This window comes from Netta rufina (assembly GCF_964035555.1).
Source record: "Netta rufina genome assembly, chromosome: 8".
Taxonomy (NCBI): Eukaryota; Metazoa; Chordata; class Aves; order Anseriformes; family Anatidae; genus Netta; species Netta rufina.
In genome coordinates this window covers 1,867,218-1,892,138 of record NC_140131.1, presented here as the reverse complement: position 1 = coordinate 1,892,138, position 24,921 = coordinate 1,867,218, and the positions used below count along the sequence as shown (strand labels likewise).

The window sequence follows — 24,921 nt, the reverse complement described above, 5'->3', positions numbered from 1 at the left end:
GCAGGCACGTCGTCGTTACTCAGGTTTCGTTTCCCTTAATTGTCGCATAAAACCCTCTTGCCTGGGAGTTGTGTTGAAAGCCTCCGGTCGCCTCACAGGGCTATAAAAAGTTTGTGGGTTTGAAGATTTTTCCACGCTGGAGAGGTGAGTCTAGAGGGTACAGCGAGGGGCATGTTTCCATGGCAATCTCTTCCGTGCGGGGCTGAAATCTGGCTGCAGTATTTCCAGACAGAGGCGTCGTTTCTGAGCACAGACACCGAACCATCCAGGCCACCTTCGCAAGCCTCTTCTCCAGTGCCCAGCGCAGTGGTGCTGCCTCGCCAGAGGGAGTTTTGCTGCTCAGAGCAGCAGCAGCAGCAAGGTCAGGTCTCCAGAGTGGGATGTTGCTGTAGGAGAAGGTTATAGGACACGCAGGACTTCTTTTGTCTTGAAAGTTGGCATTTCTCCTGCCCGGAAGGAAAGTCCACGTTGCCATCCAAAGAAACCAACACTTTATTTTTTAATTTATTTTTTTTGCCTGAGTAAAGCACGTCCTACAAACAAACCAGGAAACCTTTGCAAATGCTAGGGCACTCTTGTGACTTCCTAGCATTTTGTAGGCTGGTGCGATGTGGTACAGTAGGTCATTCTGAGTCTGCATCATGCTGTTATTTTGACTTTTTGGCATCGGAACAAGTAGCAACATATTCTGCTCTAGGGGAAGGTTAGTTCGAAAGAAGACTGTACTGGTAATACCCAAATATGGCATTTCTGGAAGAAAAGTGTAGGAGCTAGTACGTGACGATCTGTGGCCAGTAGTGTTACCTGTTTAAAAAGAACCCAAATATTTCAAAGACGGAGTTGTCCTTTGTTGCTGGAAGGGTGAGGAACTGCCTGTCACCCCTCAATTTCCCAATCTTAATAAAAGAGCAGTGTTAATTGCAGCTACCAGCCACCTCCTCAAGCAGTGCCTGAATGTCCCTTGCCTTATGGGTCAGAGATGACCAGGAAGCCACAAGTTGCTGCATCTAAAGATAAAACTTTGACCCATTTCATCGAGGCTCCCGTTTTCAGCTGCTGTCATTTCTCCACATGCCCAACTCCGTGCAGAGCAGAGGTCACTTTTTTTGGTGGTCGGGATGCCTCTACCTGTGCTTTGGACACCCTGGGGCTCTCACACATCCCAGCCTTTTGGAATTTCCAGCTCTGCACTTCACTGTGCAACTTCAGCGTCGAACAATTTGTACAGAGCCAGAATTTTCCTGGTGACCCGCACAGAAGAGCTCCGAGCTTGTCCCAGTGAAGTGTGAAGCCTGTGCTCTGAGCACGGGTATGCTGCAAGTAGATTACTGAACAGTGAGCTCCTCATTAATTGCACTCTTTGAAGTGACTGAATTCGATCAAAACTTTCTAAACCATGCAGCACGAGGCAGACACTGAGTGTTGGAAGTATCACCCCACATAATTAAGGGCTTGAAGAGCTTTAAATAACTAGGGGGGGAAAATTACAATGGGAAATTTGAGGAAAATGCTGGTGTTACCACTTTCACCTAACATAATAGCACTTGATTTCTGAGAAAATTGCAGTGTTCTAAACCATTCTTTCCTTTTAAAAAAACGCTGATAACTTCAGCCTGAAATCTAGAAAAATGCAAATATTTTCCCAACAAACAAAATATCAGATACTGAATGAAACAAAATAGCAGGAGGATAAAGAAACAGTGACATCTGCTAAAAGAAAATCCTGGAATAAAAACGCTTAAATGTTCTTGTAAATGAGGCTTTTTTCGATCTCTTGTTGCGAAGTAGTTGTTCAGAATACAAAAATGGGGCCGTAGATGCCTCTTGAAGTGTATGAATTAAAAGATTTTAATGGAAGTGGTCTTAGCCAGTGGTTGGCAGGAAACATCTGTGCATTTGAAGAATGCCGAAGGCTTTTCATTTGGTCTATTTTCCCCAAGGAAAATATGAAATCTCTTTCATACAGCTCCTTTGCTGGAAATCTGAGGGATACGTTGTGTGAGTTTGGGGCTTTTTTTTTCCCCACTCTGCCAGAATTTGGCTGTTGACACTCATGCCCTTTCCCCGTGTGCTGTCATCGTGCTGCTTTTCACTGCAGCACTGCCGTATCCTGAGGGTGTTTGCCATTGATCCAGGGCTCTGCTAGCTGCGAGTACAAGGTCGCTCCTGATGGTTTTCTGGTAGTTTCTTCCCTTCCACTGCCTTATAGGTAAGGACTGAATGAAATAGTGTTTCATCTTGCAGTGCCCTCCTTTCTTTGCTTTCCCTTTTTTTCCTCCATCGTGCCCTCAGCTACGTGCCTTCACTTTCTGTTCTCCTCCCACCCTCCAGCTCTGTCCCTCACGGTGGGCTGTTAGGGACAGTCAGCACGAGCATAATTTGCTGCTTGCTGCTTTCATCGGGGGACTTTTATGGGATGCACTGCCAGGATATTCCGATCTGGAACAGCCAGCGTGGAAGAACTGGGGTAAATCAGGTTTGCAGTTGGCCATGCTACGCTAATGCAATCATGTCTGTTTTAGTACTCCGAGTGCCAGGCTTTGCCTCTGCAGATGAGGCTGTGCAATTTAATTTTTACTCTCTGTTTCTGTGTGGAAAGGAGACTTTCTGAAAACCGGGGCCGTTCGATGAACCACTTACCCTTCAGAGTGAGAGCAGCGTGTCAGGTGCCCTTAGAGCTGAATTTTGGGTAGAGTTTAGCTCTCCACCAAGCCTTACATCCTGCAGCTACACAAGCGCCTTGGCTCTAAATGAACAACTGCATTATTTTCAACATCTCAGAATTTAGCTGCTTTTAGATGAATAGTAAACAGGGGAGCTAGGGGAGGGATGTGAGTTAAAAACAGGTTCTCTTCTGCTCCGTGTGCTTTTTCCTGGGCGCCCCTGTGCAGCGGTGAGCGTAGCTGGGTCTGTTTTCTTTCCAGCTCTGCTTTGACTGCTACGTGATTTTGAGTCAGTCGCTCACCATCTCCCTGCTTGTGTGTCCGCTGCTGTCAGACTGAGCCCACTCGTCAAAGCCTTGGAGATCTGTGGGTGAGAAGTGTTGCAGGGATGTTGTGGTTCGGCGTGTACCAAACCTGGGTAGGAGGTAGCAGAGGCAAGCGAGCTTTGCTGTGGGTGCCTGGCCGTTTCTCCTCGAGATGACGTGCGTGTTCCTGTTCATTTTATACGTTTTTTTGAGACTGCAGCAGAGAGTGGTTATTCCTGTGGTTAATAATAGAGTAATAGCAGCTACTCCTGCACAAAATCTGTGATCTAAAAAAAAAAATAATAAATCCGTTGTTTGTCACTAACAAAAATGATGCTGCAGACAGGCAGAGCTGTTAGAAACGAGGCATCGAGTGCGAAGAGATGCTGTTAGCCCAGAAGTAGCCTCATTTTGTACTCATTTAACAGCACGGAGAGATCTCTCAGACTCATCTTTCTCCTTCCTTGGATTCCTTCTGGCATTGTCTTTTACGTGCAGGCTGTGATAGGCAAGTTATGAAAATGCAATTTATCGGCTGCAGAACCCTTCCTGGTGCAGAGATGATGCAGGCGGGCCAGAGACACACGGCGGCAGCTGGCTGCCCTGGAACTGGGCATTGGTTTTGCTTCCAATAATTTATTTTTTTTTAATGTCTGCTTCAGGAAAAGCTGGTTACTCTTTTCCCTGTTCTCGCCGCAGAAACCTTTGCTGCTGTTTGCCAAGGAGGAGGTTTTGCAGCAGGCAGCGTCGCCGCCCTGTGAGGCCTCCCAGCCCCTTGCCCGCTGTGTAAGCTACCTGGGAGCGAGGCACGGCAGCAGGAAGGGTGAGGGAAGACTTGAAAAAATTCAGGATCAAGGATGCTCCTCTGTTAGGGGTGTTGGAGGATGTGTTCATGCTGGGATGCTGTTTGCTTGCAGCCTTGATTGTCTCCTTCTGTGGCTAGGGTCGGCGTGTTGCTCACAGCATGGCTCCAGGGCTTTAGAAATAAAACTCCTGCTTGTGTGCTTTCTGAAGTGGCCTCTCCCCATGGAAACTGCAGGGGGAAGAGAGCTGCTCGGTGGATTTTAGAGCTGTTGCCCTTGGGACTCAATATTGGAGTGAGTTCAGGAAGGTAAGAAGTCAGTGGCAGGAGGCAAGAGCGTGAAGTTCCCCTTGCTGTTCAGCCAGCCCAAGCTAATCCTGCCTGGTCTGTGCTGCTGGCATCAGGGGAGAGCAGCAAGGCTCAGTGAACCGGGCTCCTTCTCTCATAAAAACACCTGGGGAACATGAAGTCTGTTGGCTTTGTGTTTTTTTAAAGCCACCTTCCAGTCTAAAGGGGGGGATTTGCATTAGGTGCGTTTTGTTGCACCGTTTTTTGTTGTATTTTTAAACCGTCACAGTCTCTTTAAAAAGCATAATTAATAATTGTTCTCTGCTCTGAGTGCTGTTCAGCTGCACTCCGAGGAGTGGGAGGCTCTGCTAGTCATTTGCACATGGAACGAGGAAGGTATAAATTGTGTCTTTTAATGGTGTGCTTCACTTTCCGAAGTAATTACCTCGGGAGTCATGTGTGTGCTGGTGGCTACCGCTATTTAACTGCGGCCTTTGTTGCCATCAAAATTGATTTTTAAACTAACTGGTTTTGACCACGATATTAGACAAACTTTTAGAAATAGGATTTTAAAACCATTAACGCAGTGAAGAAAGTAGCAGAGCGGTTTTAGCTCTGCTCAGGCTATTAACATTCGTCTGAAAAAAATTCCTGAAAAAAACACGGTTGTACTTCCGTAGCAGTAATAATGAAAAAACACTGCTTGTATTCCAGTGGCGTTCTGCAGAGGCCTTATGGCAGTGAGCAATGTAATAATGCCTTCAAATTAGCACTGCTTTTGCTGTCGGGCCCGCAACAAACGAGGAGCAATGGCAGTCTGACCGTCCCCGCTGCTGGAAACCAAAGAGTTACTGGGATTTCTGGCGTAGCCTGCCGTGGTTATTCTCAGCTGTAATGATTAGGTTGCCAGAGAGAAGATGAGCCTTTGCAGCCCTCTTAACCTCGGTGCTGTCTCAGTAAGCAACCTGCTAATGAAAGTTAAGACACTGTGTTAATAAGGATAATTTACCCGGCGGTAACATGGGCAGGGAGGCTTATGAGAAGTTTTTGATTTGCCCCTGCAGCATCCTGCCTTTACAGAACTTTCTCAAATATGCACGTGGAGTACCCTGGGTATGGCATTGCCTTTCTAAAATCAAAGACCTGACTTCATTTACCAATTGGAGACAAATTTGCAGTTGTATTACATCACACAGATGCCTTCTTGTGTAAATCACCTAATTCAGACTCGGTTTGACCGAGCCCCACTTCACAGGGTGCCAGTTCCAGGAGAGCTTTGAGCAGTGGTGGACGATGAAGGGGAGCAGGCTCTTCTCTAGCTGGGTGATATCGGTAGGTTGTTAGCACTCCTACAGCAAACAACTTGTGCAAGAATGCTGGTGATTAAAAAAAAACAAACTGCAAACAAAAACCTCATTTTCTCTCTTAGGGCAGTTCTGTCTTTTCTGTTTTCCTAAGTCCCAAGCATCTGTGGGGGTAGGTGTGCTTGGTTTTGTTCTGTGTAGTGCTGCAAGTCTGCAGTAGCCTTCCCAGTGATTCATGGAAATGGGAATGGGTTTTCAGAACTGCAGAGCAGTTCCGTTGTTTCTGATCACAAGAATTTAGAGAAGACCAGAGGACAAAACAAATAACTGTTCTCTCTCTAAATAGCGAGAAGGGCTGGTTGGGCAAATCTTATGTAGGTGTTTCTGGGGACTGTACAAAGGTAGCTGGACAGAATTGTGGTGATCACCCTGCTAAAAGTTCAGGGCTTGGTGCTGGAAAACAAGAGCCAAAAGCCTAAACTGGTGGAAGGGAAAAACGTACAGGTGACTATTGAGTGGCTCAAGACTTGCTGTGTGTGTGCGTGGTGCAGAAGTAACTACATTTCTGAGCCTAATTTTTCAGGGAATGTGATTTCAGCAGAACTGTTTGGCTGCTATTTCCCTGAAGGTGCTTTTGTGGTGGGTACAGCCTGCTCCTGCTCTGGGTGTGCAGCTCCAGCGCTGCTGTGCTGCGGGCCCTGACCTCGTTTCCTTGCCAGCAAGCAAGCTGACCTTCCGAGCAAGCTGAGGGCGAATCTTGCTGTTGTATTCTAGAGTTGCTGGTTTTATTAAAAGCAAAATAAGAAGCCATCACTGGTATCAATTGCTAGGTATATCTCAGCTTACCTTTGGCTAATGCTAAGTCCACGTAAGGTTTATTTTTCTTCCAGCAGCCCTGCGCAACTTCCAAGAGTCCACGTGCTTCGTCTGGGAGAGCAAAATGTGAGATTGCCACGTTTTTTTGGTGACTGTCACCCTGTCTGAGGATGCGCTTTGTCCTGTGAAGCTCTGCTGATCTCCAAAGAGAATCAGGTTATCTGAGGGTGAGCCCAGCTCACAGGTGATGTAACCGTGTGGTCAGACCAGCTCCTTCATTGCAGCCCTTCCTTAGGAAGGCTTTTCAATTAATTCAGCAATCAGGTCAGATGTGATCTTCCCATGTGTCTGGGCGTCATCAGGAGGGGTGGCAGGGCGAGCCTGCTTCCATATCACCCTCTGGCTCTAAACCTGCCCGTGCAGAGGCCAGAACGTGTGGGGAAGCAGTGTCACGGCGAAACACGTGCCTGGTATTGCAAATCACAGCAGAGTTTGCACATCGAGATGCACTTTAGGAATTTCTTTAAATAGTGGATTTCACACTGGATGAGTTCAATAGCTATTTTTAAAGAAGCGTGTAGGAAAAGCAGGCTTTATCACATGCATCCATGTAGTTTTATCCGCACCGCTGTCAGCTGCCAGTTTTGAACCCTGCTGTTCGTTCACACCCCCAGGATCTGGCTTCATCACCCCGAAATCACAGCAGCAGTCACTGTCACGTCTGAACAACGTGGTCAAGGAGCACGAAAATGGCCAAGTGCAGGACCTGGGTCAGCTTGGTGTAACCAGAAATCTCATACCTTCCTGAGATAGAGGCCAGCAAAATGGATTAGACCCAGCTGTGGCACTGAAAGAGTTCTTTTTGTCGTCTAATACCAAATCAAAGTCATTCCCTGTTACCCACACTTAGCTGGCCCACTGGGATGGTGTCTTTTTGGAGAATTTGGGTAGAAGAGAGAAAATCTGTACCTGTAATTCATTTTACATGAATTAGAACATGTGCCTGGAAAAAAAACACTTCTGGTAAAGCCTCTTTGGGGTGGGGAATTTTTGTGGTTTGGTATTTTTATTTTTTTAGATGCTTGTCCCAGGTATCAGATCTTTTGTGTAAAGGCACAAGGAAAAAACTACTTAGGTTTTTATTATATGTTTTTTTTTATAATTGTTCGTGTTCTGCTTAAAATTACTTTGACAAACTGATAAATACTTAGGAAGGAGAGGCAGTGGTGGTGTGCGAGGGCTCTGGCTTCCACTGAACCAACTGCTGATAAACCTGGTCCCTCACTCCCCACCTCGTATCCGGGGTCTGTTCTGATCCCGGAGTTCAGCACAATTCCAGGGACACCCTGAATCTCGCATTCTTTCATTTTTTTTTTTCCCAAAAATGTTTTCCTCAGTACTTGTCTCCTGCAGTTATTTCTTTTACTTACACTTTCTTACTTCTCCCTGTCGTGCTCCTTGCGGTAGGTGATCCTGGTGGCATTTCTCACTGTGTCTTCTCCCTGGTGCTCCCCGTGCCCACGTTCAGGATGTGTAAGGTTGTTCATCTCTCTCACAGACCCTATATGAACTATTTAGGTCGTCACTCCTGTATGAGCTACGCAGAGTTGGCCATATTAGTCCTTCTGAATTACTTAATCCATCAGATCTTAATTTCTTGCTGACCGCCAGCCTGAGGAACGGGGCCTTGCGAGCATCTCTCTCCCTGTGCCCCAGCAGCACAGCTTCCAGCCTTTTTGCTGACAGCAGCCACGTTTTGAGGACCTCTGCACACCCGAAGCGTGCCAAATTCCAGCAGGTGTGTAAAAACAGGCAGTCCTGCCCAGGAGGGAGCTGTGCCCGTGCGTCCTGCATTGAGGCCCTGGGGACCCCGCTGTGCCAGCGAGCTGTGAGCTGCTTGCTGAGCCACTCAGGAGAACGCTTCCTCCTTTTGTTCTTGCTCGTGAATTTTGTCTCTGTGTTGCAGAGGGCTGCATATTATTTTTGGCAGCCAGTAGTCACGCCGGAGTTATTCTTCCTGCTCTGTGAATTCATCTTTACTGGTGTCTCATCTCGTTTGCCGTCCGCTGTCGTTTTTGGGTTCCTTTTTTTATAACACAGCTGGATAACCTCTCCCAGTTGTTGAAGATGGATTCGGATTGTTAAGTTTTTTCCTGATAACGTAGTGTGACTTCTGTGCTGTTAACACGGCGTGAACTTCTCTCACTGCTGGGCTGCTCATCTAATTAATTATATCAGGTCTTACAAGCCAGATACGGTTTGCAGGCAGGAGCAGCAGTGCCGGGAAGTAGCCTGGCCAGATTTTGTGCCCTATTTCCCTGTGTGGAGGCTGCTCTCTGCCCTCTGCCTGAGGGCGTCTGGCAGGGAGCTGAGCGCTCCTGACACTTTGGTGAGCAGGGACGTGTGCTGCATGTGTGAGCCCCGAGGCGAGGAGGGCCAGAGCTGCAGTCAGACACAGCCACCACGCTGGCTCTGTGGCAGGGTTTAATCTGAGTTTATTTTGATATTTTTTTCTCTCTGTTGTCCCCGTGCTGCCGCCGCAGGTGGGGACCCAAGGGCAGGTTTGCGGGGTGGTGCTCAGTGCCTGCCCCGTCGTGGGGCTGTGCACTAAGGGCAGGGGAGCAGGGTGCTGCTTTCTGCCACCCTGTGTGCCCGGGGAGAGCTCTGGGAGCTGAGTTGTGGTGCCACATCTGCTCCTCTCCGGCTGGCTGCATGGCTGGATTTGTCTACGTGCCACCCTCGACAGAAGGCCGCGGTTCGGTGGCTGAAGTATTTGTTGTGTGTGTGCCAGTCTGGTAGTAAATAATGCCATGAGTTACAATTAAATCTTAGAACCAAATGCTAGTGCAATTCTTTTTCTTAATTACGGTTTTTCGGACGGGCTTCTCTCAGAGCCAGCTGAAGCCTTTCCCTAGGACTTTCTGTACTCCTGCAAAGAGCTCAATTAAGGAAAAATCCTCTACAAGTGGGACCTGTTGGCTTTGATCCTGTATTACTGGATATGTTTCGGGGCTTGCCTAGATTATAGAGCCTTGTGAATACTGATTACTTTTAACATGATTTGAGTAGATGTTAAATTGCCCTTTCACTAATGGAGAGCTACGCTTGCATAACATCCGCTGCCAAGTGTTACATGAAAATGGGCAGTAAGTTATGAATCAGCCATGATACCAGCAGTTAGCTGCATAGTTTGTCATCAAAAATGGTTTGTTATTCAAAATTACAGCTGCAGCTGTTCTTTCTTTCAGGTTGCTCATCTGAAGAAATCGGCTTGAACAAGAAGTTCGTATAGCAGGGCGCACTGTAATCTCAATAATGAAGAAAAGCAGAAGTGTCATGACAGTAACTGCAGATGAGGTATGTTTCTTCAAGAGGTGTGTTTTATTTATCCCAGTACTTTATAGAAGTAAGGTCAAAAGTTTGTTCTTTTCTTACTTGGTAAGTATCAGCTGGTTTCACTTCGGTCGCTCATTGATTTTCTTAGAGTTGTTTGCAGCTCATATATTAAGCATAAAATAAGGCCCACACATGTTTAAAAAAAAAAAAGGGAAAAAAGAAAAAAGCACAAACAAACACCCACACTATGAGTTCTGAAGAGTTTTATGCAGAGCACATTCTTTATTATTCTTTGCTCAGTGTAATAATGACATTTGGGAGGACTGAACATTCACTTCCATATCTTGCAGAAGCTCTGCTCTGGATCCCATCTTTGTGCATGTGCAGTAGTTTTATACTTGCAAGTGTTTCCACACCTCTTGCTACTGTATTTGCTGAACACCTAATGCTATGCATGTGTTATTCCATTACTACACTTGCTAATCATCATCATAATCCGCTATTAATTAAATGCCAGTTCCCATTCTCTGGAGAAACGCATCAGCTTGTAATGATGGCGTGATAACTGCAGCATTAATCGTCTTGCTTGTCACAGCTGGGACTCTCCAAAAATGGAAAACCACAGGAATGTATAGGAAAATACAGTGGAGGAGTGGAACTTCAGAGCCAGTGTATCCTATAGCTCTCCTCCAGTAGATAAGTGATTCTTTTACACTCTCAGACCATATGTTGCACTGTTTCATGGTTAGTTTGCCCCCACGTGATGGTGGGGTTGCTGTAGCCAACTCAGTCCTTGCTGATAATGAAAACAGGCATCTGACATCTAATGGGAAGTTCGAACACTCTGCTGTACATTTCTTAAATAATAACAAAAAGAATAATCTTACAAAAATTACTCATAAAGGCATGTCAAGTCAGATCCTACTGTAGAAGCCAGGCTTTTCTTTCTGGGCTTCCTAGGAATATTTTTGATCAGATTTTAGGCTGTGGAAGAGTAGGGTTTGGATCACTGAAGCTCTCTAGCATGATTTTTGAAAGCGTAGCATGCCAAATATTTGAACTTCTATCTAAGTCATTATGATTTTGGTGTTTTAGTAACTTCAGGAACCTGCACCAGCATGCCCTGTAGCACTTCAGACTACAATGGAGTGCAGTAACTGTGGGCCATGTTGTTTCCTCTCTGGATGGTTTGTGTGGTTGTGGGATGGGCAAAAAAGCAGGGAAAGCTGAGGAAATTCGTAATGTGCCATTCTCATGTTGTTTTTGTCCTTCACTCCTGTGCTGAGAGTCCCTGCTGCAGTAGGAGGGCAGGCAGTACCATAGTCCCATGTCTTTGGAGAACACACTTCCCATTAGCAACTAGGAGGCACGGGTGGCCTCGTGCTACTTTGTAGTTGTTCCTGAAGGACCTAAGAAGTGATTATGGAACCTTACACCACTCGTTTATTTTTCAAAGTTACCAGTTACCTGTTGTCACTCAATGCTCAACCTGTTTCCAGGGCTGAGGCAGATCCTCCTACACTCAGTGCTCGCTAGAGAGGTGGAGGAAAGGATGCAGTGGGAATAGCTGGACCAGAAAGTGAACCTAGGGATTTGGGGAGGCTGGAAGGTGGGCTGAGGGAGGTCTGAGAGGGGGTGGAGAGAGTAGGGAAGAGATCAAAATTCAGAAGCAGGTAGAAGAGTAAAAATATAGAGAGGTGGTCATATATATACACACCTATTACAGTAATCCTTCAGTTTAAACTGCTCACAATACAGAACTATTCTCATTTGTATTGGACCAGCTAAATTCTGTAAGACCAAAACTGACAGCCTTCTTGCAGAGCTGTTCTGCTCTGGGAAGACCTTGGCTTGGATTTGGGAAGACTGATGGCCAGCTCTGTGATCATGTTGGTGCTTTGAGATAGAAATAAATAGAAGATCTGAGAGGAAAAAAAAATATTTCTATTAGAAATGACGAGCATAGGGTAGGGTAGCCCAGCAGGAAGTTCTTCTCACCGAGTCGCCAATGATTCAAGATGTACCTAAGCCCCGTATTAGCATTTTTCTGTGCCTGGTGAATCATCAGAAAAAAAAGTGGCAAACCAGTATGTTTGTGCTGTGGAGTGGAATGATACAAGAGGTGGATGTTGTGTGGACTATTCTTTGAAAAAGTTCAAAATATCAAAAGTTTAATATATTACCGAAGTGACTTGGATTATTGAAGTGTTTGTTTAGATTAGAATTTAGCCTAGATGAGTTATGAATGAGTTTTCAAGTTAATTCATAACTTGATAAAATAACAATGCAACGCAGTCAAACTCTGCCAGGATTTCATAAAACAATTACCTTCTGTGAGTAGCTGTGACTGTAGAACGATGTAATTGAGTGTGGTTTATTCGTGTGGAAGAAACTGATTGTTTGAAGAATTTCGTTGGCTTTTCTCTTTGCAGAATGCTCTGGATTACCTGGAGTGTGGGCTGAGTAAGTCCTACAGTACTTCTAGCCATGCTCTGGGCATAGACCTCTGGAGAGGAAGAAGGTGTTGTTCTGGCAATTTGCAGTTACCCCCACTATCCCAAAGACAAACAGAAAAAGCAAGGACACCCGACAGAGACATCGTCTGTAGACCAACAACTCTGCCTTTGTTGACACCTCCAAGTATTGCGATCACCACTTACCAAGACTGGTAGGTTATTTTCCTTATGAACCTCGTGTGGTTATTTATTGAGGGTTTGCTGTTGTTTTCTATTATTTTTATTTTATTTTTTTTTTCTTAAAGGCATTAAATAATGTGTAAATTAATCAGTATTGTTGATGTGTAGCAGTTGGTTTATCATGGACTTACGTTTGCGGAGTAGCTGCCAGCCCTTTTTGAAACTCTTCTTCTGTTATGGACCTCTTTTGTTCACATTTTTATGAATCTTCATGAAACTTTTGTGTTGTAAATTCTGATCTGGGTGAAAGGATTTGTGTTATTAGTTTTCCACCCACAGAAGATGTGGATTGCTTATGATGGCGATACACTCTTTTAAAACAGATTGAGGAATGAGACTTTAGCTCTCTGGCTGTTTTCTGTCAAAGTGTTAGAAGGAAGGCTTGGAAAAGCATTTGAAACTGGTGTTAAGCTCAAGAAAAGTCCTGAAGAAACTATAGGAGAGCTGATTAAAGGGGGTTGCAAAGAGGTGAGTTCCAAAACAGAAACTGAATGCAAAGTACCAAAGCAAGGAAATTGATCTGGAGCGAGGAGAGGTAGACAAGTAAGTGTTCATGATTTGGCATTGCAGTGAATTTCATGACTACATAAAGTCAGATGTCCAGCTTAGCATATGATTTTTGAAATGGCCTTGCAATGCAATGATAAACACTGTCCTTTTAACGTAAATTTCGAGTGTGCTTTGGGTTCTAGTTTTTAAATCCTCCACTCTCCATTTCATTTGCTGGCTGGAAGGTGTATTCACTTCATTATTTCAAACTCTGAATCTGGTTTTAGCTTCTGTTAAGCTCAGCACTCTTTTTGGAAGACCTCCAAAATTCCTTTGTTACGGTACTTTAGGAAAAGCAGTTTTCCTATTGAAAATAGGATTTTAAACAATGCACTTGACATAAGGAAATCAAAGAGGAATTAACAGGTGTTTTTGCTCAATATTTGCATTTAACTGCTGTGAATAAAGTTAACAAAATGAGTTATCTAATTTCAAATGGATTGTGTGTTTTGACAGTGAAAGGTTTGGTTCACCTTTTGTGAGCATTTTAAGTGTTTCCCTCTCATGCACGTTAAGCAATTTGTAATCTTGTCTACAAGACGACGCAGAGCCTATTCATAAGGTGTGGTTTTGAGAATGAATTAATTCTGGTCTTTGAATAAACCTTCATGCATGACTTAGGAAAATGCAAGGACTTGCGGTGAATTTCTGATTAGCTTCATCGGGACACAAGGGGGCATTGCCGCGCCTCTCTTCCCTTACAGGAGAATCAGATCAGCGTGGATTGTACCAGGTGTGTTTTTTCGGGATCAGTATGCCGGGCAGAGAGAAGGCACTTAGAGCTGATCCTCAGGTCACTATTATTTCTTTATCATTCATAAGAAAGCAATTAGCTTCTGGCTTGTTAATTTTGTTTGAATCTTGCATATCTGCTTGTAGCCATGTAGAAAATTGGGGTTGCTGGTTAGTGTGACTCTGCAAGCAGAGTGCTGTTCCAACACACCGTAACAGGCAGGTGTCTTTGCCTCTCCCTCACCTTTCTGACCTGGGAACCACCTACACTGACTGCTCATACAGCTGGGCAGAAAGTGGGTCTAAACTGCCCCATTTTCTGTTTTAAGTTCTGGTCATCGAGGGCCTTGAATAGGTTGGCCCAGTTCTGTTCCCCATGCCGGGCAGCTGCTTACCCACAGGATTTCAGGTTACTTGGGGCCCGAGCGTGCCCTGAGGGAGCGCAGTCGTGCTGGAGATGTGTCAGTGTAGCAGTGGTGCAAGATGGATCCGGTCCCTAAGCTATTTTGGCTTCTATACCGTGGTACAGTCCTGCACCAAATACACTCCAGAGGCAGCTTATATTTATATAAGCCCAGTTTGTGCCATTGTGTTGGAACAGCTTTGGAGTGATATGAGCATTAAGAGACTCAGTGAGTGGGCAATAAAAGGATAGGAAAATTTCAGTGTAGATAAATACAAAGTGATGTATCTGAGCATGAAGGGATTGTAACTGCAAAGCAGTATTACTGCTCAGCAGCAAAATCCTCGGTACAGGAGAGAAGTCTGCTGGAATTACGAGTTCAACGTTCATTAATGGTCAAAAAAGCAGATCAAAAGGTAAGGATCTGAAGGGAAAGAACGGAGGTTAAAACAGGCAGCATCAGGCCACCGTGGCAAGAGCCCATTATTTACTACCCTTAATTAACTACCATTATTGCTACTGCGTTAGGAATGCGCGGGAGGCTGGAGCTGTCCTGCAGGGAAAAGACACAGCTGAGGAGAGGGGTGAGAGGCATCTTACGAGCGGCGTGAACAGAAGAGGAGGTTGATCTGCCACCACTGCTCCAGTGCTGAGTGTTCAGGTCCCACTGCTTTAGGCCTGTAACCCCTGTCTCTGCGCCGTGGAAAGGGTTCCCTGAATTTATCCCTTGGATTTAGCTTTGGGCCCCATTTCCTGGCTGCTGCCTACGTTCCCTGAGGTGCAGCCTTGCTATGGCTGGTGCAAAGGAAGTTTGTTGATAGCTCTATAGAAATGGATTTAGTGGGGCATGCAATAGGAAAATCTCCACTGAAATTTAAATTTAAATGCAAATGGCATTGATTGAGGACATTCGGGGCTCACACAAGTAAAATGCATAAACAACGTAAGGCCCAAACTTGGGTTTTCTATAGGGACTATTGGATGCATAAGATTTATCGTGATTTAAGTTGACATTCACTTAGTATGATTTTTTTTTCCTGAGGACTCACTGAGTTGAAGCGTGGAGACACTCTCTAGAAGACTCGTGGAGAAGTGTGTAGGTTTACCTGAGCTTTCTGCGAGCTATTTCTGTGCATACAAAATCCCGTAGACGGTTGCAAAGCACCTCATTATTATGACATGAAACATGAGTCTTTGAAATAATGTCATTATTTCATTTGTCGGCTGTGCGCAAATTTCTCTTTTCATTTTTTTTAATGACTGTAAGTTTATAGAAGAGCTTCCTCGTGGCATCAGCTGACTTTGCTTTCTGAAACATGAATTCCTCGTTACACCATTATGTTTGGTGTTTTCCATCAGGTGAGGCTTTGCATGGGCATTGTGTGCTGAACAAAGAAATCCCTTTGCTTTGGGGTTTTGTTTCCTGCTTGTACAAGCCGTTGTTGTCTTTGTGGAAATTTATCACCTTAGCCAGAAAAGCAATAAGGTGGTTTCTGGAGACGCAGGGATAAATCAAAACCTCATCACCAAAGAATTGCTCTAGTGAACGCTCTGAAGGGGTGCAATGCCTCTGCCTTTGTTGGGGTCACTTCTCTCCTGTTAAATCCATCAAATCCTTGGGAAGATGCTTGCTGTGTGTAGTTGGGGTGTGCGCTCTGCTGAGCCAGTTTCTACCAGTTTTCCCATTTCTTGTTGGTACAAAAGCCTCTGCTGCACAGGGTATGTTAACTTCATGGAGTTAAACGCAAACCAACCTTTCCCAGCCCCAATCCCTATGTACCTAAGAGATCTCGTCTGATTTCCAGCAGCACGTACTAGAGCAAGATCACAATCTAGATGATTGTGCTGCCTCTTGGCCACTGCAGGATGCCAACAAATCGAGTGGAATTAATTCTGATACAGGAGCTCAGGTGGGGACTTCGGAATAACCACGCATGGATGTTACCAAGCTCTGTGAAACCTTGCATCTCGTTGGAGAACACGGCCAGATTATATCGCAGCGGCTCCAAGACTTTGCTTCCTTTTAAAAATACTGGGCTTTGTTGGTCAGGTGAGATTTGGTTCTGCCATCACTGTGACAGTACAAAATTCGTCTGCGCCATCAGTGCTGTGTTAGGGGACGTGCTGAGAATGTGATTGTGGGAGTCCAGCTGTTCCTGGGGTGACGGGGACTGTGATTTGAAGAAAGGAATAACAGGGTTCAAATACAGAACGTGTTATTTGGGAGGGGCAGGGGGAAGTAAGGCATAGCTCATTCCTTTCATAAGTGTTTTGCTGCCACATTTTTTCTGGAATCACCCAAAATTCACCTTCTGGTGGTAATACAGAGGTAAGAACTGTGGGAGGCTGAGCCATGACTTGCATAACATTTTCACTGAAGATACATGGGGACCTAAAAATAAAGCAGCTCCCGAGGGTTCTCTCTCTCTTTCTCTCTCTCTCTTTAATGTTAGAATTGTATTTTCTGGAGACCAGTGCTGCTGTAACCAATAAAGAGAAAAATGGGCAGGCTGACTCCAAAGCAGCAGTGTTAAGCTGGCTGTGCTGTAATAACATTTTGTGTGAAAATGGCAAGGCAGTGCCCATACCAAACAGCTTCTGTCATTCGTACAGGGGAAAAGGGATATAGGAGATAGGATATAGACCTTCAAGCAGCAGTCTGAAAGTAGAAGCCTTATAAGTGGCTTTTGTACAAATACTGCCTCTATTTTCATTACAGTTGTTAAAATATTTGCAGCAATCCTTTTCCATGTTTCCTAACTAAAGCGTTGTGATGATAAATCCAAGCAAGAAAGAAGAACAAAGGTGTGAACGATGCATTTGTAGCTACACCTGGGGCATTCAAAATAATTCTCTTCCCCCGTTCTTTGATCCTTAGCAGCTCCTGGGCTGGGTTTGGCAGCGAGCACTTCTCCTGTACACCATTTCGATGGGCTGTGGAGATGCACTGGCCATCATGCATCAAGTTTCTGTGCTGAAACAAAACAGTTTCATGGTCATAAGGAAATAAGCTGTTTATAAGAATATGATATAATAATAAGCAGGGGATGTGGCTGTTCCAAGCCATAAGGAAACAAGGCAGTTTTGAGAATTCTGTAAAGAGTTGGTACACTTAATATTAAATAAACAAATGAGTGCAATTTCTCAGGGCATAGAAATTCTATTAAACATTTAGATGATGGTGTTAGATGCTGTATTGGAACATCTGTGCTAATTGTCCAACACAAACCATGCCTCGCTCTTCTGTGAGCAGGAAGTGAGGACTGAGGTTTGTAGGGAGTTGCAGGCTAATAGAATGGGTTGCTCTTCAGGTTGTGTGCTTTTCACTTTAAAAAAAAAAAAAAGAAAAGAAAAGAAGAAAAGAAATCATTAATCTTTGCTTTTAAGGAATTTTTTACATCACTTGTGATTAACCACAGTAAACTATTGTGCTTTCTGTGTGTGTAAGCTTGTTGCATTAGCGCTGGTCATTTGCCAGTGCAAACTGGTGGTGGTCAAAAGCTGAAAGCAAAATATTCAGGGCTTGATTCTGTTTTGCATGCCCATCTGAAACTCTTGCTGAAGCTGGTAGGACGCGGGGACATGGGAAGAGCACGGGGTCGGTGCATGGCTGCAGCAGGGTGCAGAGCTCCATCCATCCTGTGCAGCATCCAGGCTGCTGCCTGCAGTGCTGCAGGTTGTTCTCCAGGTGGTGATCGTGGGCAGCACATCGGATGCAGCATTAAACCCAAAACAACAAAATTCGGAGTGATTTGGGGCGGCTGAGTCCGAGCCCACACCTTCAGCAGACACTGACCTCAGCTGGGGCTGGGCTCGGCCGCTGCCATGCTGGTGGTGCTGAGCCAAGGGGCAGGCACGGAAAGTTAGGGGGGGGGAAAGGGAATGGAGATCTGCTCACCCCATGAAATAGGCTGCAGTTTCATTTCACAGGTCATTGCAAATACAACTGGATGAGGACTGAGGGCATGTGCTGCAACCCTAGAACAGGAGGAAAAAATAGATGAGCTGGCTTTGTGAAAAATGAAAACCTAGAGGGGAAAAAACAAAATCGTATTTGTTTTTCTTTGCACCTATACTTAAAAATATCTAAATGACAGACTGGTTGGGCTTGGAAGGGACCTCTGAACGTCATCTGCTCCAAAGCATTTATTACCTATATAAATCCCATCCTATTTTCTTGTAGTGAAGCAGAATCGGTTCTTCTGATTGAACATGCTGCCTGTATTTCAGAAGTCTGTGCTGCATTTCCAGAGCATGCATGAATCCTGAAAAAGGAAGAAAGGAGGTCAACTGTATTCCTCATAATATATTGTATATTCTGCAGGGAAGGTAGTTTTTAATGACATTGTGGTGTTTCTGGACAACGTGTATGGCGATGTAGGTTTGAGTAACGGAATTACCGTGATTTGTTCTAGGTCTCTTAGCAAGAAAGATGTAAGAGACTGGGATGTAAGAAATGAAACACTGGGAACAGTCCTAACAGATTTTACCTGCTCAGTGATTTTGTTTGTTCTTCCGTGGAGCTTCCTTTGAAATGTTACCTGCTGCATTTAAGAACTGCTCGTTCCTGGTGTTGAACACAAGGTTTCCTAGGAGCTTGGGGTGCTGGGAGCCCCTCAAGATCGTCTCTGAAAAGCTGAAAGTGTTCTGTCGTGATACACTTCCTATGGTGTCTAGAGGTAGTTCATAAATATCACATCAAGAAGCTCACTGAGGTTTAAATCTGTTTGGGTTCAGCCAGGTGGGAGGCAGGGGGTATCTGTCGAGCATGGGAAGAAGAAAATTCCTTGAATTTGTTGTCATGGTTGCTTCTCCTGCCCCAGCTCCCTTTAACACCTCACGGGTGGACTGCAAGCAAGTCTTCCCGTGAGACCGAGTCCCAGGGATCCTTCACGATGGGAAAATTGGTGGGGAACCCAAATACACGGGGCTCGCTGCGAGCTCGTTTTATGGACAGTGGTTGGGTACGGCTGCATGCCCAGTGCTGCAGAGATAAGGTGTTATCTCCGAGTTATCGCTGCAGATATTGCTCAGCTAAAAAAAAATACACAGATAAGTGTTTTGACTGCCTATTTTTAGACATCGTCTGGAGCTGTTGTTTTTTTTTGAAGTTGGATCTTTGTCCCAGTTGGAATATTTTTTGATATTTGTATTTTCCAGAAGTCCTAGATTGGCTAACTGTGATTTATACGTGGTATGGTTGGTACAGCGGAATTTTCAGAAGAAACACAGTATTGGATTAGTCGTAGGTTTTAATTTCCATTATTTCTCATTTTTAATTTTGTACAAAATGTCTTTTTTGCAAATTATTACAGTATAATATTTTTTGTAGTTTGCACTTATTTGATTTGTTGGATTTTAGTCTGCTTACATGTTCAAAATGATAGCAACCCTTTTTTTGGATGAATTGCAACTCGAGGACACGAATTTTATTGAAGATGATCCAGAAGTTTGGTACTGCAAGGCTTGCCTGGAGGTACTAGTCGTTCAAAACAGAGGTAGCTGTCGGCACACAGAAAAGGCTTTTAATGATTCAATTATAATTATACACCTCTCTCCAGAATGAAGTAAGACAGCTTGAAATGTATCTAGAATGGAAAGAAATGAGTCACTGTTAATTAGAAAAAGACAATGAGGCTTCTGAAATATTATGTTCAAACTTCATCCTCCCAAGAATATAAAATAAATGGAGATTATGGAAATACAGTTGATATAAAAGCTGAATCAGACAAGAATTTGACACAACTTTCTTTTATCTCTAAACTTCTCTCCTTTCAGATGAAGTTATCATTAGTCAGATCAGAACCGGCTTGTGCTGTTACGTGGAGAGCTGCCTTCTCCTTCGCAGCGGATCCATGGCGTAAGCAGCAGGATCCCATGCACCATGCACTCTTCCCCAGCCCAAACTCAGCAAAGTCCACTTGTAAAGCACGTTTCTAACTACTTGTAACCAAGCTACTCATTTTTTTTAACAGCACTCAGTTATCTCTGATCTGCTGTGAGCAGTTTCTCCGATTGCCAAGACTCCCCTGAGACACGAGAGCTCTGGTTATCAGGACATGATGAACCTGTTCGTTCTGTCAGTGCTCAGCCCTGCATCCCTGGCTTGGGTTGTCCCACGTGGCCGTGGTTATTGCAGGACGGTGATGCTGGGCACGCCAGCGGAGCCAGCCCTTCGCCCCGTGGCTGTGGCTCTGCCACGTGCTCCAGCTGCAGCCCTTTAACAATGGAAAGTGCCTTAGGTTGGATTTGGCTACCACTGGCTTTCCAATAATGAAAACCTGAGACTTTACTCTTGGAGGGACCAAGGCTGGCTCCTCTCTTCACCATAGTTTTTTTTTTTGGCACTGGCAGTGCACTGGTCTCTAGGTTTGTGGCTGTGAATTTATTCCTCCCATTGAGCTGTGATGGATAAAGCAGGATGTGAGTTGTGACTGCGGTGTGCGGTGCCTTTGGTACGGTTTCCGAGCACCAAAACTCAAGACACTTGGCAAAGCTGGAGCTTCCAGCCTCGCAGATGAACAGTAAACGTAGTGATTTTTAAGGGAACAATAGTTATGAATAAATGCATTTGTAAACCTTCCACTGTTTAATTGGAGAGAGGTGACAAGCTGATGATCTGAACCACAGCACAGTAACCAAAATCACTCGTGTGCGAGCAGGAATGATGTTTTCTCAGTTAACTACAGCAGAACTAAACCCGGGAGAGTGAGAGTAAAGTACTGGAACTAATCAGATCCAGATTAATGGTGGAGTTATCGGGTCCTGTCCATCAGGTGAGACCAATAACAAAAAATGATTGCTTGTGGAAGTGGCTTAAATCCTTTCTCTGAAAGGAGGAGAAGGGGTTGTCCAGGGCTGGGCATTTGTTGTTGGACCATTCCCATTGCAGTGCCCAAACGAGCTGGCGAAGGGGACACGGTTGGATGGGGTTATCTGTTATCAGGAAGCACGTTGCTCTGACAGAACAACATCGATTTTTCACGCCTGTCACTGTCTTGGATCATTTTCATTCTCATTGCATGAAAACTAGAAAATTGTTTGCACTCCGTATTGAGCAGGGAGGCTCCTTGACCGACTCACTGCACATCCTGGCCAGGAACAGTGTCAGGAGCCCCTGGACACGGTGCAGAAGTGAGCAAAGAGCCCAGGCTGGCTGCTGAGCGGGAGCTGTCTGTGGAGAAGCAGAAAGCCTTTTCTGATCGCTTCGTCCGTAAGGGATGTGTGAAATTGTACGACTGCCTTGCATTAGCTTCTTTTTTCTCCAGAGTCACCACCGAGGTTTATGCCTTTGAGGAATAAGTTTGCTTATTGTGAAGTATTAATCTATGGCTCTGAAATCAGAAAATAATCGTAAGTAATACAGATCGGGCTGACATAAGGGATTACTCACTAGGGATAACGTAGACGGCAGCTAAAATTTCCTAAGAAATATTCTAAATCAAGCACAAAGTTGCTAAGGAAATTACTGCTATGAGTACTGTGTCTTCCATCATGCCCCAGGGGTTTTTAATACGTAAATTTATCTCCTCATTTGCAGCTCCTAGGAGGTAACAACATAAAGGCCCACATGAAAAAATGGCATTGTGGCACCATAAGAAACTGTAATTTTTTGTTTAAATGTTAAAAAGTGCAAGAAATTCAGATGGTGCAGGGGTCTGCTTGACCTAGAGGGCCAGGTCGATGTGAGCAGCCGGGCGTCCAAGCCACCACGGACTCTCAGGGTGTCTTTCTTAGGGATGGGGTTTTGTGATTAGTCACAAATAAACGAAGGATTCTGGATCTCCTTCAGCTTGGTGGAGGTACTGGATGTTTTAAAGACTTAAAAACTTAGGAAATGGTATGCAGAGACCACAGCTGTTGGGTCTAAACCCAAAATTAACGAATGAGCTGCCTAATAAATACGGAATAATCTGTTTTAAAGCAACTGGATGCTAATTAAACGGGAAGAACTCCAAAGGACGCCTTCTAGATAGAGCGGGTCCTGGTAAGCTCTTAAAAGCACGCAATTTCTTTGTGCTGCTGTCCGTCCAGGCTCTCTGAACTAAACACAGACAGACTTTTCCAGTTGCTTCTTGCTTTTGCAGTTGGCTCAGCTCTTACGCTGCACACGTAAGTGTTGCTAGGTGCTGTGGTTCTGTCTGCTGTGGCCATTTATAGCGCTCCAAAACGTCACGTCAAAGCCCAGTGCAAGAACTGCTGGTGTCTGCCCCTCAGGAAAATTCAGAGGCCCCTAAATCTGTGGGAACGGAGATTCAGGCTATATAATTTGAAACTATTGAATATAGAAAAAAAAAAGTTATCTCCCAATGGTAGTATAAATTGCAGTGAATTGTAATTATTATTTTTTTTCCCTTAAATGTGGGAAACTCGTCTTGCAAACCAGTAATTAGTGATGTATTTCTGCCTCTCATTCAGCTTTTCAATTTTGGAAACATTCAGGAAAATACAAGAAAAATCCTCAAACATGTCATTTAAAGTTTTCTGTCGTGGAGCTATTCAGGGGCCATCTTTTAGAAGTTCTGGCTCGTGAGACAGCAGGCACTGCAACTGAGCAAAACAGGTAGGGAGAGAGCATGAGGGTGGTTTTTTTTTTTTTTTTTTTTTTTTAAGTAAAAAGATTAAAACAAAACTAGATAAAAAAACAAATCATAAAGCTTCCCTTTTCTGAGCCCAAAAGACAGTTCCCTGCATTGGGCCTCTATTAAGGAAGATATTAAGGGAGGGTTGAAGGAGTTCACTGCATCAGCATCTCTTCCCAGCTTCCAGGTAATGCTTCTGTTGTGACATTAATGCTATTATTAGTCCTTAGACTAGGTCTGTACTGCAAGCTTTGGAAGTGTGACTGCTGGGCTGTGCTGAGGCTTTCCTCTTCCGTGTTGTGGGATGTTGGAGCTGATTGAACGCATCTTAAATTAGAATGACAAATTCTTAATATTCAGGCTAAACTCCTATTCCGAAGCATCAGATTTTGGTGTGGTGGTTTAAAGCTGTCAGTCACGGCTGTGTGTTTAAGTAGAGGCTATCAGTGGGTTTGCTGCTGCTTTGAGGGGAGCTAACGGTGACGTGAGGATTAGGATGGGAAGAATTAACGACTGCTGCTTCTGATTCTGGTGTGCCCAGTGCACTCGCCAGTGGAGCAGACACAGCATGGTGCTCGGTCGTGATGGAATTGGAATAAAAAAGGCACAAAGCACACGCTTTATCTTTTCCACTTGTGTCGCTGTCTTCAGCTTATGCTCCTCACCTTCCTTCTCCCTTCTTCTCCACTTCTGTTGTAGAGTCCTGGGAACTACCTCCAGCACTGGGAGGGTGTGAGTTCTGCATCACACATCCTTATGTACAAACATCCTTATGTACAACGCTGGCTGTGCAGACTTTTTATGTTCTCCGAGTGTCTTCCATGTGGCCAGCAGTGCTGCCTCACCTAGCTCTTCTTCTCACAGAGCCTGCCCAGCTCTTCCTTGTGAAGCCCTGTGCTGGTGTTCCCCATCCTTACGTTTTCATCTGCAGTGACTTCTAACTCCACGTAGAAACACCATTCCTTGGCACCCCTTTTCCTGGCCACTTACCTGCACCTTCTGGTTCACTGAGCCATTTGATCTTGTTCTGTTTCCTCCTGGTCATTCCCAGTTTGCTTCCAGTTTCCTTCCCCCCTTGCATCTTTGCCTGCCTCCCATAGCCTGTATAGCTTTTACCTATTGCCATTGCTGGCTCATACAGCAATCGCATCCTCTGCCTCAGGTCTCAAACTGAAGATCTCATCCATGGCAGCCCTGTGACATTTCCACTGCAGATTTATTCCCTGCTCTCCTGCACTCTTTTTAACTGAATTACTCTCCAGTCCCAGTAGCTATTCCCATATTGTTTACTCTCATCTACCTTCTCATCGTCTCTGCTTCTCTCTAATCATGTGTCTTTATTGGTTTAGTCCAACAGAAAATTGTTGGACCTTTTTTTTTCTCCCTTACCTTGTTTTCCTTTTCCTCTTCTTGTCTGAATCTTGTTCTTTCCTTACAAGCTCAGATGTTCCTCTGCTGCCCCATTCCCCTAAACTCTTCCCTTATTTCCATGACCCAATTATAATTCCACTTTCTAATTTCCTGCATGATGACTCCTACTTTGTTATCAACCCTTTTCTTTTATAATGGAAACATGATTTGGCTGACCTGTTGGAGAGGGAAGGTGATTTAAGTGCTCCCTACGCTCCCTACTTAGGATCTTAGGATTCCTACTTAGGATCAGGTCACCCCTTTGTCTCTCTCTGAGCTAATTGAGCTAATGGGCCCCTCGAGCTTCTCTCCTGGGGGTCCATCTTAGATCCTCTCCCAGCCCATTTTCTACCTTCAGCCATCTTCAGGAACAGCAAGTACATGGGGCAGAAATCCAACTGTTAAGTAGCAGCAGTGCTGTGAGATTCCATAATATCATGGGCCAAATAGTTTTTAACATCATGTTCAAATTATGGTCTAAAAGACCGATACTGGCTCTGAGTCCTTCCCTTCCTGTGCATCATCAGCTGCTAATGAAGGCTCTGGAGATGGCCAACTCTCCTGGGTGACCTTTATTCCCCGTGTTTGCACAGATGCCTGACTTTCATATATGTGTATCTGTTTGCTTGGTGTACGAGGGACTGGAATTTGGTGCTCTCCCCATTTACCATCAAAGCCCTTCCAGGAACAGCAAGTACAAAAGAACGGACTCTCTTTATTGCTTCAGGAGCACTTCAAATTCCTTCAAATCCCTTGAACAAAAATAAAAAAATATGCAGGGAGAATCTGTTTTCTATTTGTTAGTGATTGGCACACATAACGTTCTTCAAAATATTTATTTTTGCTCCTGAAGATACGGTACTAAAAGTCGGGATTTCTGAGAAGGAGACTGTACTTGATTAAAATGTGTTTTTATATAGGTTTCTTCGTCTATTTTTTATTAAAAAAAAAAAAAAAAGAAAAGTAAAAATAGCACCAGCAAACTGCAATACCTTGGAAGATTTTTCTAATTATTTTGTTGATGGGTTAGTGTTA

General features: G+C 44.6%; 1 protein-coding gene across 2 annotated transcripts in view; it reads left to right on the top strand.

Moving 5' to 3' along the window:
- Positions 1-9,493: 9,493 nt before the first annotated feature.
- Positions 9,494-24,921, top strand: part of PDE4B (phosphodiesterase 4B) — a gene marked incomplete at its 5' end in the record, with an annotated part of 153,636 nt that continues 138,208 nt past the window's right edge. For both annotated transcript variants that reach the window (XM_084291193.1, XM_084291192.1), the window contains 2 exons: positions 9,494-9,535; positions 11,947-12,182. In XM_084291193.1, the coding sequence (XP_084147319.1) occupies positions 9,494-9,535; positions 11,947-12,182 (278 nt within the window). The remainder of the gene's footprint in view (positions 9,536-11,946; positions 12,183-24,921) is intronic.